At 44.8% G+C, this 13,800-nt stretch overlaps 1 protein-coding gene across 1 annotated transcript in view; it reads right to left on the bottom strand.

Annotated features, from left to right (window-relative positions):
* The window catches only part of LAP3 (leucine aminopeptidase 3), a gene marked incomplete at its 5' end in the record, with an annotated part of 30,108 nt that overhangs the window by 12,105 nt on the left and 4,203 nt on the right, over window positions 1-13,800 (bottom strand). Inside the window, 4 exons of the mRNA XM_019525821.1 lie at window positions 2,117-2,241; window positions 5,712-5,870; window positions 7,000-7,164; window positions 11,777-11,936. Of these exons, the coding sequence (XP_019381366.1) occupies window positions 2,117-2,241; window positions 5,712-5,870; window positions 7,000-7,164; window positions 11,777-11,936 (609 nt within the window). The remainder of the gene's footprint in view (window positions 1-2,116; window positions 2,242-5,711; window positions 5,871-6,999; window positions 7,165-11,776; window positions 11,937-13,800) is intronic.

Below are 13,800 nucleotides of genomic sequence, written 5' to 3'. Positions count from 1 at the left end.
ACAGATGCATCTCAAGCAGGTCCAAGGAGGTGATACTCCGCCTCTATGCAGCACTGGCCAGGCTGCAGCTGGAGTACTGCGTCCAGTTCTGGGTGCTGCACTTCAAAAGGGATGTGGACAGCATGGAGAGGGTCCAGAGGAGGGCCCCTCCCATGATCAGGGGGCAGCAGGGCAGGCCCTACGAGGAGAGGCTACGGGACCTGAACCTGTTCAGCCTCCACAAGAGAAGGCTGAGGGGGGATCTAATGGCCTGTTACAAACTAGTCAGAGGGGACCACCAGGCACTGGGGGAGTCCCTGTTCCCCCGAGCACTACCAGGTGTGACTAGAAATAATGGTCACAAGCTGGCAGAGGGTAGATTCAGACTAGACATCAGGAAGCGCTACTTCACTGTCAGGACGGCTAGGGTCTGGAACCAACTTGCAAGAGAAGTGGTGCTGGCTCCTACCCTGGGGGTCTTTAAGAGGAGGCTAGATGTACACCCTGCTGTGGTCGTTTGACCCCAGTGCTCTTTCCTGCCATGACAGGGGTCAGACTTGATAATCCGCTCAGGTCCCTTCCGACCCTACTAACTATGAAACTATGAAAAGACCAAGTCCAGTACAGGTGGTCCTCAGACTTACAACACAATTGGTTTCTGAAAACTAGGTCTTAAGTCAAAACATAGTAACTCAGAACCAATTTTCCCATAAGAACAATGTTATAAATGGGGGATTGGTTCCTTTACCACCATCGACACAGCTGTGTCCAGCTGGTAAGTCTGATGGGGGGAGAAGGGAAAGGAAAGAGGCATGGAGAGACAGATCAGTGTCCCTGCAGCGAGGGAGGAATTGGGGCTGGAGCTGGGGCAAGCATTGCCCTGGGTGGGGGTGGCACAGCTTGTGCTGCTGCACACCACTGGTCCAGGAGCTGCTTGTGTGGCAGCTTGTCCAGTGGCTCTTGCCACTGCTCCTGCCATTGGTCCAGGAAGGCACGGGGTGGGGTGGCGGAAAGAGGCATATGCCTCAGGGTCTGCATGAGGCAGGCAAGGCCAAGGCTGTGCTCTGGGTGGAAGGCACTGGGAGCAGGGACTATGCCTCTATGCCACATGCCCAGCTGGCGTGGGGCTGGCACGAGAGACTGAGCCACCACACTGCCTCTGGACAAGCGGCACACAGTGACGGGATCCAGCCTGACCTCCCCATGCCTCCCAGATGAAAAGCAGCTTCACCCTGGCTGGGCAAGCAGCAGCAGGGCATGGGGGAGGGCACTGATCTGCCCCCCCCCCCCAACGCCCGTTCCCTCCCCGTTCCTGCACCACAACAGACTTACCACCTGGACACAACGGTGTCGACCATTGTAAAGGCAAAACCAGTGTGGGAACCTTGAAACAAGGCATCAATTTACAAACCTCATAAATGGTGTTCGTCGTAACTTGAAAAGTCATAAGTCAAGGACTGCCTGTATTCCTTCATTTGTGAAATGGGTGTCAAAACTAGTCACATTTTCATCTGCACAATTTGTAATGCACCACCCCATTTTAAGAGATTACCCATCAATTTGCATTAGCATATACAAGTGTTGATTCTTTGAGTGTTAATTTCCTTATTTTGTAGATCTCAAACACCATAAAACTTTATGGTTAAATTGACGCATAGACATGCAATACCAAGCAAATCCTAACCAAGAGTCCAGACAGTGAGAGATCCAAATCTTTATACCCATGACTTCTGCATGAATTATATTTTGGTTTTATCCAGTCTTACAGTATGCTCTGGTCTCCTAGGGCAGGCCATTTTTGACAAATTGGCAAAATATCTCCTCACACACACATCATCATGAAAAAGATTGGGCAAGTAGGTAAAATGATTGAAAGGAACCATCAAGTGCCCCTGACTAGGAAAACTGTAAAAACTCTTTTGTTGGGAGACTGGGCAGGGACCTACTTGGGATGGTTTAGGAACAATGAATCTTGTATCGGTTCAGAGGACTGGACAGGGTGACTCGAGGCCCCCTCCAACCCCACAATTCTATTACAATGTGGAAGTACAACTTTCTTACTGATCCTAAAAATAGCTTTGCCTAACACAATTTAAATCTAGTATTTGATGGTTTTTTGTCCCCTCCTCTTACTTACCAATTATATTAAGAGGTAGATTTAGCGTTGCTGCTGTTACAATGGCTGAACACACAGTCGCTGCTCCTCCCATATCTGCTCTCATTGCATCCATACCTGAAGAAGGCTTTAATGAAATGCCACCACTGGAGAGGTGCAGAATAGAAAATCCCATTCAACAATTATGAATTTAACACTATATGACTTTCAAATAGCTCCTGGGTTCATCAGTATATTTTAACAGTAACATCAATAAATGCAGGGTAGAGAGGTCATTTTTTTTTTAGCAAAACTTTGTAAGTGTCCTTAAAAGCAGCATACCTGATTTTTGTAAAAAATAAGATCTGTCCAAATCATCTCTTTGTAGTAGCTTAATAGGACATAATAAAACCACTCCTAATTTGCAATGTACTGAATATAACACAACAGATGTGCATTACTCTTCCAAATATAATTCACAAGCCAGTCACCATAGTACACGGGCAAAGTAGTAGCCATAGTAAATCAGTATAAAGTAGAGCAGATTAATGAACTACTCAATAGTTGCTGTTTCAAGCAAAAAAGGTTTTGAGACCAACTGCTGTAAGGACTACAGTCTTTTCACTCTGCCCAAACACATTTGAAAGCAAAAGCAGATGCTCTGTAGGCGACTGTTTATTCCAAAAATTACATCCCTTATTGAAAGCTATATAAAAGCCAAAATCAATAAATAAGCAGCAAGGATTTCTTAGGGCGATATTTTTATTGGACCAGTTAGGAAGTTGGAATATAGTTAGATAAGCTTGTTTGAACACATGAAATTCTTGTATCCCTGATAAAGAATGTCTTGCATTTGAAAGATTGTCTAAAACTTTATTCCAACTATGTAATTTGTCTAATAAAAGATATCACTAAGAAATCCTTGCCTCCTGCATCATTTCTGGACCATCCCAGCTACATCATGCTTGTACTAAAATAAACACACACACAATCATTTAGGTCAGTCCCACGCCTGCCATCCTACTGAGGCTCTATTTCACTTTTAGAAGCAAAAGGATGTCAGGTCTGCATGATGCAGACTCTTAAACTTGCCCTATCCCAGAGATATTCAACTTATCTTTTAAGGCTGGTTCATGGCAATGTCATTGAAGGATATATTGAGGATGAGGAAAGCATCCCCCTCCACATATAGTATTAGAAGGGAACTAGCCAGAATTCATCCTCGCTTAGTTAAGCTCACCCAGAGGATAACCTTTAAGGGGGTTACAGTATCAGAAATGAGTAGCTAAACTTCATTGCTAGTTACTCTAAGCACTCTCCAGTTTCACAGACAGAAAGAAAAAGAGAGGTAGTTAGCTGTGTTAGTCTCAAGTGCAGCAGAAGGTGGAGCAGGGTGGTACCTTAACAGGTTTAGAGGGGCATAAACTGTCGTAGGTGACATCCTGCTTCATCAGATACTATATTAGAAAGGAAGAACGCAAAGATGTAAAGAGCTCTCTTCCCTTATGTCAAGAGACACCGTCCTCTCACCAGAAGAGGAGTTGTGGAACCTTTGATTCCTGCACTCCCAACTCACTCAAAGCATTACCTTAATACCATATTTACTTGGATACCACAAATACCTTTTGCCTAAACATCAGTTCCCAGAATTGGGATGTGTGTCTTGAGCAGAGAAGCACCCCATGTCAGCAACACCCTGCTTTGATTGCTGCTTCCAGCCACAGTGGCATTTCTATTCAGACAGTTTAGGGAATCAATTTAGTCCATGGCTCATTGATCTTCACTCCACAGGTGTTTATGATCATATCGCCTTTCTAATGATCTTGATGTTCCATTTATCAAGCTAATCTTTCTTCTAGCAAATTTACTGTCTTCTAGTTACTCCTAGTCTCTTTTCTCCAATTCCATATTGCTGCAGACTGTTTTTAGCTCTTTTCAGAAATCACAGATCCACCCACAGAGATTAGTTTTCAGCAGCTAGGGTTTCAGCTCTTGATAAGCATGAAAGAGAAGATGAATACACTGAAGATAAGGCTCTGTCCCTGCTCTATGCATCTCTGGAATAATCTTTTTTTTGTATTCCATCTTCCCAAAAACATGGTGTGTGTCTTATCTGGGGGCATGAATTATGCAAGACAATACAGTACTAATTGTGGGACTTATTAGTTTACTAGCCAACTCCATGCATGAGAGTGGTAGAGATGAAGTAATAGCTTTGGCCTATGTAAAGGCATAGAGCAGAGATGGCTGACCTGCAGCATGAGTACAAGTGGCATGGCCAGCCTCTGTGTGTGGGGCACACAACAGATCATGGAGGGGACAGACCACAGGGGGGAAGATCAGGCAGGGAGCAGAAAGCAAAGCATGAGATCAAGCAAGGAGCAGATCAGGAAGACAAAAGCAGAGCAGGAGATCAGACAGGGTGAACAGGGTATGGAACAGAAAGCAGAGAAGCAGATTGGGAAGAGGATTGGAGTGACATTTCAGGAAGGTGTGGGGTCAATTTATAGCACACTGAAAAAAAATGCCCCCCACTGGCACAGACAGCAGCAGACACAGTGCTGTACTATAAAAGACTTTTTTTCTCCCTTAGTTTTTTTTCTGGAGAAATTGACCAAACACAAATCAGCCTCTCTGACCCTCTGCAGCAAGTAAGTTCCCAGGCTGATTTACTGATCAAAATAGACTTCTTAAAATTACTTTTAAAAGACAAGAGACAAAGTTTTCATAAACAAAGTTTTAAATTTTTTTCCATAAGAGCTCATATCAAGACAATACCAGAGGCTCATACAACACCTAGATAGATTTTAGGACAAAAGCATTTTAAATAGTTTCCCTTTACATACTGAACTCACCTTGAAGATGCTGCAATTCCCTTGAAACAACTGAAAAAAACCCACTAACTACAGGAGCTGACTCATACAAAGGAAACACAGAAACCTCAACTTGGCAATCGAACAAGACAGAAGCATATTTACTTGACAAGTTCTGTTTTACATACATTTACTTGGTATATTTAAACCCATGGATACTCTGCTACAGGTTAAGAACTTTATTAAGTTTTGCTATTGAAGCTCTGCATTTCTGATAGTTTTATTCTATTTATTCATTTTATTTCTACTCTATTCTTATTTCAGACAGTTCTAGGAGAAAATTCATTAAACAAAAATTATTGCTATTACTACTAAATGAGTGAACATAGAGATTTTACTGGCTGAGAAATAAAACTGGCAAAACATTCATTTTAGAAAGAGGGAGATTTATAAAATTCCAGTGTTTCCCAAAATGTATTAAAGCCAGATGCTCTCATTGGCCAATAAGAAAATCCTCTCTTTTAGTGATTTTCAAAAGAAAAAAGGTGATATCTATTTAAATTTAAAATACTGTTGATTTTCCAAGTAAGAACAAACAGTAGCACTAACAGGCCTATTAGTATGTTCAATCTGATAAACTCTTTAATTTGTTGGCATATTTGCTGGCATTCCTCCCTCCTGCCCTGCAATTTAACACTACACAATGAAACAGAAGAGCTTTAGATAATTAGCATGTTTTTGGGAACGTAAGCAAGTGGCACACTAGCAAATATTTTGCTGCTTCAAACAAAAACCACAAGTGGGTCAAATATTAATATGATTACCTATCAAATGTAACTCCTTTCCCAACAAGCACCAATGGAGGGTCATTTGTATTAGCGCTGCCGGAATAGTGAATCTCCAAAAAGACTGGAGGCTCCTCTGAACCCTTAGCTACACTCAAGAATGCTCCCATCTGCTGCTCTTCTATCCAGGATTTTGATCTGCAATACAGACAATATTTATTTTAATAAAATTAATTAAAATAAACTGAACCATCTGTACAAAAAAATTATAACTGATAAGAAGTTATAAACCTATCTTCAAATAATGCTATAATCCCCTAGATAACAGACTGCAAAATAAATCAAGTCCCATCCATTACTACTCCTTCATGGGTGGGTAGCTTTTTTTCCCCCAGAAATTATAGAGCTGAAAAATATTAGGCCTTCATATCTCCGACCTTGCTTTCTGGGGGATCTGAATAAAATGGTCATGAGACTGCACCTGAATGCACCAAAGCACAAAGCTAGATCTATGGTATCAAGGAAACTACTACAAGCTCTGGGCAAATTAATGACAAGTAATGTCTGTTTGCTTACCATTTCCAAAATGTGAATAAATATGAACTGGAATTAGGGATGTAGAATTCATTAGAAAAATAATATAAAACAAAAGTAACATGAAACAGATACTAAAAAGATGGGAAGTGGTACCTCTAGTCTATTCACTGATCCTTATTTCAAGCTCTCTCTTTAGCACTCTATGGGTGTGTCCACACATCACCTTACAGTGCTGTACAGCACACTAAGGTGACACAGAGATCATGCAGGTCTACATGCGATTGCCAGCTACATTGCCGCAGCAGCATGCTCCCATGGTATAGCATGCCACTACAGCAACATAGCAGCGAAATCTAACCGTGCACCGCGTGTACAGCAGAGTAACTGCCTGTACTGTGTCATGCTTTAGGTACTTCCAAAGATACTAAAGGAAGTACAAAAAAAGTACTAAAGCCCAGTGCCATAGTAACATCACCATACAACGACACGTAGACGCACCCTGTGAACTGCTCGTCATACTGACCCGGTAGGTCACTTGTTCACCTTCTCCTAGAGTGCTTCCTCAGCCTACTGAGGTGGCTAGGATCCTTAATACCCAAAACAGGAGTAACTTGCAATTGCTGGGCACTAACTACAGAACTCATTTATTTACATTTTACACATAAATATCTGCCTTTCACTTGTCCACTAAGATGACAACAGGGAAAAATGGGAAAACCCCTATAACATTTTATATGCTGCACCTTAAACCAACAACAATTTCCAAGGGAATGATTTAAACTGAATTCACCTGATATGGATCTTCACGCCGCTATTAGCAGCTTTGAGTTTCTGTTCAACAAATTCAGCAAATTTAATGGGTGTTATATAGTTTGCTGGGGCCTCCATCAAGTGTCGAGCCAAGTTTTGACCTTCACCGTAGATTGTACCTTTTTGCCAGGCTTCTTTTCCATCACTGGAAAAATCACATAATTAACATCATTATGAACCCTTGAAAAGGAAGGTGCATCATCGTTTAGCTGCTTCCTACATTCTGAAAGTAAAACTGCCCAACTGTATGGTACAAAGGGATGTGACAAAAAGATGAGGACAGTAATGGATCAGATCCAAGGCCTACCTGGGTCCAGTAACCCACCCAACAGCAGTTGCCACCAGATGCTTCAGAAGTAGTTGTAAGGACCCTGCAGTGAGTAGATACGGAATTATCCAGAACAGGTTTTGGCAACCCCTGGCACACGTGCCAAGCATGGCACGAGGCCATTTTGCTCGGCACACCACGGCCAGCCCCGGCTCTAGGTAGCTGCTGCCAGCTGGGAGCCCCAGCTGCTCCCAGCAGGGCTTGCAGCATCCCAGCTACCTGTCGGGAGCAGCCCAGACTCCCAGCTGGCAGCAGCTACCCAGAGCCGGGGCTGGCTGCAGCCAGGAGGCTCTGAACAGCTGTGCCGGGCTCCAGGCTGGTGCATGCACCCGCAGGTTGGAGTGGGTGGTGGGGAGGGGCCTGAGGCAGCACAGCCCTGGTTTCTCCCCCGCTCTCGCCATGGAGGTGATAGCAGGGTTCCAGAGTCTGGCACAGGTGTTTGGAGCCAGCCCTGGCTCTGGGCAGTGGCAGCAAGCAGGCTGCAAACAGCTACGCCGGGCTTCATAGCTCTGGCATCAGCTCCATGCTGGTGGCAACTGCACGGGCACTTCAGGGCGGGCTGCGCTGCCCCACTGGCGACTCCAAGGTGCACACGCAGTCGCCGCCAGCATGGAGCTGATGCCGGAGCTATAGAGCCCTATGCAGCTGTTTGCACCCTGCCCGCTGCAGCTGCCCAGAGCCCCAGCTGGCTGCAAAGAGCTGCACCAGGCTCCGGAACCCTGCTATCACCTCCGTGCTGGGAGTGGGGCAGAGATTGGGGCTGCACTGCTTCAGGCCCCTCCCCCACTGCCTGCTCTGACGTGCGGGTGCACGCGCCAGTACGGAGCTGATGCCAGAGCCTGGCACAGCTGTTTGGAGCCTCAGAGCTGCAGCTGGCCCCAGTTCTGGGTGACTGCTGCCACCCAGGAGCCCAGGCTGCTCCTAGCAGGCAGCTAGGATGCTGCAAGCCCTGCTGGGAGCAGCCTAGGCTCCAGAGCCAGGGTAGCTGCTGGCAGCCAGAGCCTGAGCTGGGGGGCAGGGGCTTTGGGTGGGGGGCAGGGGGCACAAGGAGGGCATCCTGCCATGTACCCCTTGCCCTCGTTTTGTTTTTCTGGCATGGTAGCACTCCGGCACCTTCCAAGGTAGGCATTGTAGTGTTTTTCGGCTCTCCAGTCAAAAAATGTTGCCTACCCCTGCCTGATCTAGAAAATTATCCAAAACGTGTTCACCTTAATTATGCTGATTCTGGAAATTATTACGCTCCAAGTGTCCATCCTTTTTTTGTGAACCTTGCTAAATTAGGATTATTAGACGAAAGTGAAGCCTGAGAAGGAGGATTCTTGCTTCACAGCACAGCTCTGGTCACTAGGCCTGTGCAAGTCGGCAGTGACCCGATCTGGCTGCTTCGGATGGCCGTGATCCAATCCAGAGCTCCGGACCAGGTTTCCGCCTCAATCCGGCTGAAGCAGCCACCTCAGAGATCCAGCCATAGGGTATAATGGGGAATCAATGAAATATCTGTAACTTTGTTGTTTTTTGTCTGATTTAGATTAAACTTGCAGGGATGGTAGCCTCTGCTGAGAGAATGAAACCCACCAAGTTTCAAGAAAATCAGTGCAGGGGCTTGGGGGGAACTGTACCCCAAATTCTTGAAAGCAAAACTCATGTCACAGCTGTGTTATACTACCGGGGGGGGGGGTGTCAAAACTGCATGGGTGGTAGCTTTTACTGAGGCCACAAAGCAAAACTTGTGACATGGGTGACACTGCGTGTAAGGCACAGCGCAGTGACAGCTGCAGCGATGGTGGCCCCTGCTGAGGCCAAGACGCCTGCCAGCTGTTAAGGACATCGGTGCAGGGGGGTTTTGTGGCCCTGCACCCCTAGCTACTGACAGGCAAAACTTGTGCCAAGACTGCCTGTCTTGGGGCAGTTGTCTGTATTGATTCTTTCCTCTCCTTAGCCTGGTTTTGTAGCTGCTAACTGATTCATAGATTCATAGATTCATAGATTAAGGGTCGGAAGGGACCTAGTAGATCTTCTAGCCCGACCCCCCGCCAGGCGGGAGAACAACAAAAACCCCTGATGCTTGTTAAGTAGCTAGGTCCTGTGTACTGAGCTGTCCCAGAGCGAATCATGATTGATTGATTGGTAACTGGTAACACAGCAGCTCAGCAGCCAGGCCTGCAGTAGTGTCTTCCAGGCCCCAAGCCAGAGACAGTCAGTCCCACAAGCACCCATGGCAAGAGTTTTGCTTGTCCGCTGCTTGAGGGGCAGCTCCCCCCAAACCCCTGCACCTATCTCCTTGAAATGTGGCAGACTTTGTGGCCTCAGTAAGAGCTACCACCCCTGCAGTTTTCACCCCGCTATGTTGTAACACCTAGATGTGACATGAGTTTTGCTTTCAAGAATTTGGGGTGCCGTTCCCCTCAAAGCCCTGCACCAATCTTCTTGAAACTTGGCAAGCTTCATCCTGTCTGTAGAGTCTACCACCCCTGAAAACTTCATCCAAATTGGACAAAAAACAACAAAGGTATAGATACTTTATTGTTTCCCCATTATACTCTATGGCCAGATCTCTGAGGCGGCTCCAAAGCTCTTCGGGAGCTCCGAACCACTTTGGGAAGCCTAACAAGGCCAGCACTTCAACCCAGATGTGCTGCTTTGGACCCCGAAGCTTCTCCGAATCCGAAGCTCTGTCTGAAGCCTCGCACAGCACTACTGGTCACTGTCAACAGCCTAAGTTGTTCACAGAGGGGCACCTCTACATCCTAACTAGGAAAGAATAATTGCTCCCATTTTACATGTGGGAAACTGAAACACCAAGAAATTAAGTGATTTGCCCCAGGTTACAAAGGAAGTTTGCAACACAGCTGGGAACTGAACACAATTCTTCTAATCCAACTTGCACTGGTAGCCACAAGAGCAGGCATTTTCTGAGATGTTACTATTTCAGAGACCAGTAATTTAAAGAAAAAGGTGGTGCTAATTGGGGAAACAGAAAAATGCAACATTATGGTATACCAGTATGGTTATGCCTGCTGCTGTAGCCCAGGGGTTAGCCTGCCAGCTTCTCAAGGCAGACACCTGGGTTCAAAACCCACAACTGCCTTGACCTGAGGCTCTTGGCTGCATGTCCGGTTGCCTTTGTTTTTAGAACAGGATACCCAGAGAAATCATGGAATCTTCATCCATGGAAGTTTTCGAGAGCAGGTTAAAAAGACAAATGACTAAGATGATTTAGTCATTTAGGATCCTGTCTTGAGTGGAGTGTTGGATTAAGTGACGTTGTGAGGTCCCTTCCAGCCCTACTTTCCTATGAGCAGGATATGCTTAAGAGCATTAGCTTTCTCTAGATTATTTCTAAAAGAGTTTTTCAAGGGAGAAGCTTACACTACTTAACCATGTATACCTGGGACTTATGCTCAAGGAATGATATTTCTTTCACATAGGGTGTAAATGCAGGAGACCTACAAGTTACTGGAGTAATAAAAGGTTACAACAAAAGGCACCGGAGTTAAAAAAGGAAAATCGGGGAACTTTGCTGGGGAAACTATTATGAGAAAACTGTTATTACTTTCAGCTCCTGAGTGACAGTGCAGGCTCAGGGGTGATCTGATGGCCACCTATAAGTTTATCGGGGTGACCACCAGGATCTGGGGGAACATTTGTTCACCAGAGCGCCCCAAGGGATGACGAGGTCAAACGGTCATAAACTACTGAGAGACCATTTCAGGCTGGACATAAGGAAGAATTTCTTTACTGACCGAGCCCCCAAGGTCTGGAACAGCTTGCCATCGGAGGTGGTTCAAGCACCTACATTGAACACCTTCAAGAGAAAATTGGATGCTTATCTTGTTGGGATCCTATGACCCCAGCTGCCTTCCTGCCCTTTGGGCTGAGGGCTGGACTCGATGATCTTCTGAGGCCCCTTCCAGCGCTAATGTCTATGAAATCTATAATGGACAAAGATTAGGGGTGGGGGGGAACTTTCCCTTTGGGCGAATTATTAAAATTGGTCACTGTAAATATTTCTGGTATCCTCCTCCAATATATATGGTACTGGCTACAGCTAGTGACTGGGTATTAGATGAACTGTTTGTCAGATCTGGTGCAGCATTTCCTTTTCCTGGGAAGGGTTTGTTCATTAATAGAGACAACTCCCACACTTCATGGGACTATGAAAAGTACCACATAGCTCATAAAAGACAGAGGTGTTTTGCCTCTTCTTCTTTCTTAATCCCAAGCCCTTTGTTGCTTAATTTGTTCTTGCCCCCATAACATACCAACAGTGACAACAGTGATTAGCCTGTGAAGCAAATGCTGTAGAAATAACTTGGTTGCTAAAATATTTCATGCAACACTGATTAAATCGAAAAGGGATAGTGAGGTAGAAGTGACACATATGCTAAGTATCCAAATGTTTTAAAAGTACAACTTTGTTTGCCATCACCTTCCATGTAGCTGAGGAGTAACGACAGGCTTCTTTCTTTTCTTAAACTCATCGTACTCATACAATCCAAGGACGGCTCCTTCTGCAGCAGCCTGAGCATCTCCACAGGGGTCCACTTCAACACAAGGGATCTCTAGATCCTGAACCTGCCTGCATCCAACTGGATAAAACAAGACATTGATAAGATTGTGTCCTCAACAGAAGGCTTTGAAGCAATTATTTTCAAGGAGAAAAAACAAGTATTATGGACACCTGCTAAAAAGACAGAAACCATCCAAAAAAAAAATCCAACAGCAAAGGCTATATCCATGATTAAAAAGGCCACATATTGGTAATATTCAGACATTTATGAACTCTGAATATAATTTATCAAGTAACTTAGCCAATAAGCATTTCACAATAACCTTATGAAAAAAAGAGATAACTACACAATTCTGGGGCATTTTGGTAATCAAAGTTTCAGGCCATCACAAATAAAGTTGTAGTACAATATATTGCTAATAAACTTACCTTTAAAAAAATTGCAAAAGCCTTGCTACAGGCACTTTTATAACTGGCAGAAAATCCAAACATACTATACAAACTCTCCTTTGCCTATGAAAAGCTTAACGATGGTTAAGCCACAGGCCCCGTAATATCAATCAGCACTCTCACTTGCTTCTTTGGGCTTCCCAATCTGTGTCCCTGTCTTGCACTTAAATTGGGGCATGGAAGTGTTTTTGTTCTGTGTGTACAGAGCTCAGCATGATGCTCTTGGTTACAGTTCCTACCTGCTTCAGTAAAAATAATAAATCATAAGGTTTGAGTTTGTCAAATATGAAATCCCTCCTAATTCAAATTCTAGACAGAGAGAGAATTTATGAAGTTACTAGATGCCTTATAACCATATTTCATTACCCAGAGTACGCTTTCAGGGATAGGAGAAAGACCTTGCAACCTCAAAAGCTCCTTCTGCTTCCACAGATAAGGAAATGCATTTAAAAAATTTTTTATGTAAATCTCCCTCACAGAATAAAATGAAATCTTACCTATAATCTAAGTAACATGAATAAATATCTAGGGCTATAACGTGTGCAAAGTTAAGTGCAAAATTAGCATGAGATTGTAATTAAAAGACTTATCAAATTACTTTGAACAGAAGCAATGAAATAAATAAGTGCCTTTTCAATTCCCTACAGTTTGGAAAAGGTTGAGCAGCAGATATTAGAACTATCTATCTGAACGCTCAGGAAGAGCTGCTGCATGGATAAACCTCTAATGAAAACCTCTAAACCAGGGCTGTCCAACTTCCACACAGCCAGTGGCTATACACACTGCAGGCCACATGAGCAAGGGCCACATCAGGACAAGCCACAGACCCCTATGTCATGTGCTGCACAGATGTCCCTGTGGTACCCTCCCAACCAGTACATCATGTTCCCACAGGGCCTTGGACTCACCCTCTGTTTCCAATACACCACTGCCTCATACCTCTGGGGTAGGGACAGAAAGCCACCAAAGGAGGAGAAGACAACCCAGGGTTTCTGTCTGCTGCTACAATCAGAACAACAGCAGGAGCAGTGGCTGAGGAGCCGAGGGCCGCAACTTAACGCCTCCCAGGCCATCAGTTGAACAGCACTGCGCTGCTCTAACCCAGGATAACTATACTTTTTGAAAATGAAAGATTACTTCCTGAAGAAAGTGATGGCCTCACCTGGAAAAGACCAACTACTTGTAAGCAGTCAGTGAGAAAATACATTTTCCAAGCTAGATCCTTAGATTTTGTGCGCTATTTTTAGAGGTGCACCGATACATCAGTCCGATATAGGATTGGCACCAATATAAAGAAAACTGACTGTATCAAAAATCGGCCTGATGTGGCCGATAATTTGACTGCTAAATGCCCTGTGCATGTGCACGGCCACAGCACAGTACGTAGGTGGCTAGGAGCACCGACTGGCAGCTTGGAGAGGCGTGTCCAGCAGGTAAGTCTGTTGTGGTGGAAGGGGAGGGGAGAGGGAAGGGATGTAGGGTGTAGATCAAAG

Source organism: Gavialis gangeticus, unplaced genomic scaffold, assembly GCF_001723915.1.
Source record: "Gavialis gangeticus isolate Ggan-Ray unplaced genomic scaffold, GavGan_comp1, whole genome shotgun sequence".
NCBI classification, from domain to species: Eukaryota; Metazoa; Chordata; order Crocodylia; family Gavialidae; genus Gavialis; species Gavialis gangeticus.
This window is presented reverse-complemented; position numbering and strand designations above follow the sequence as displayed.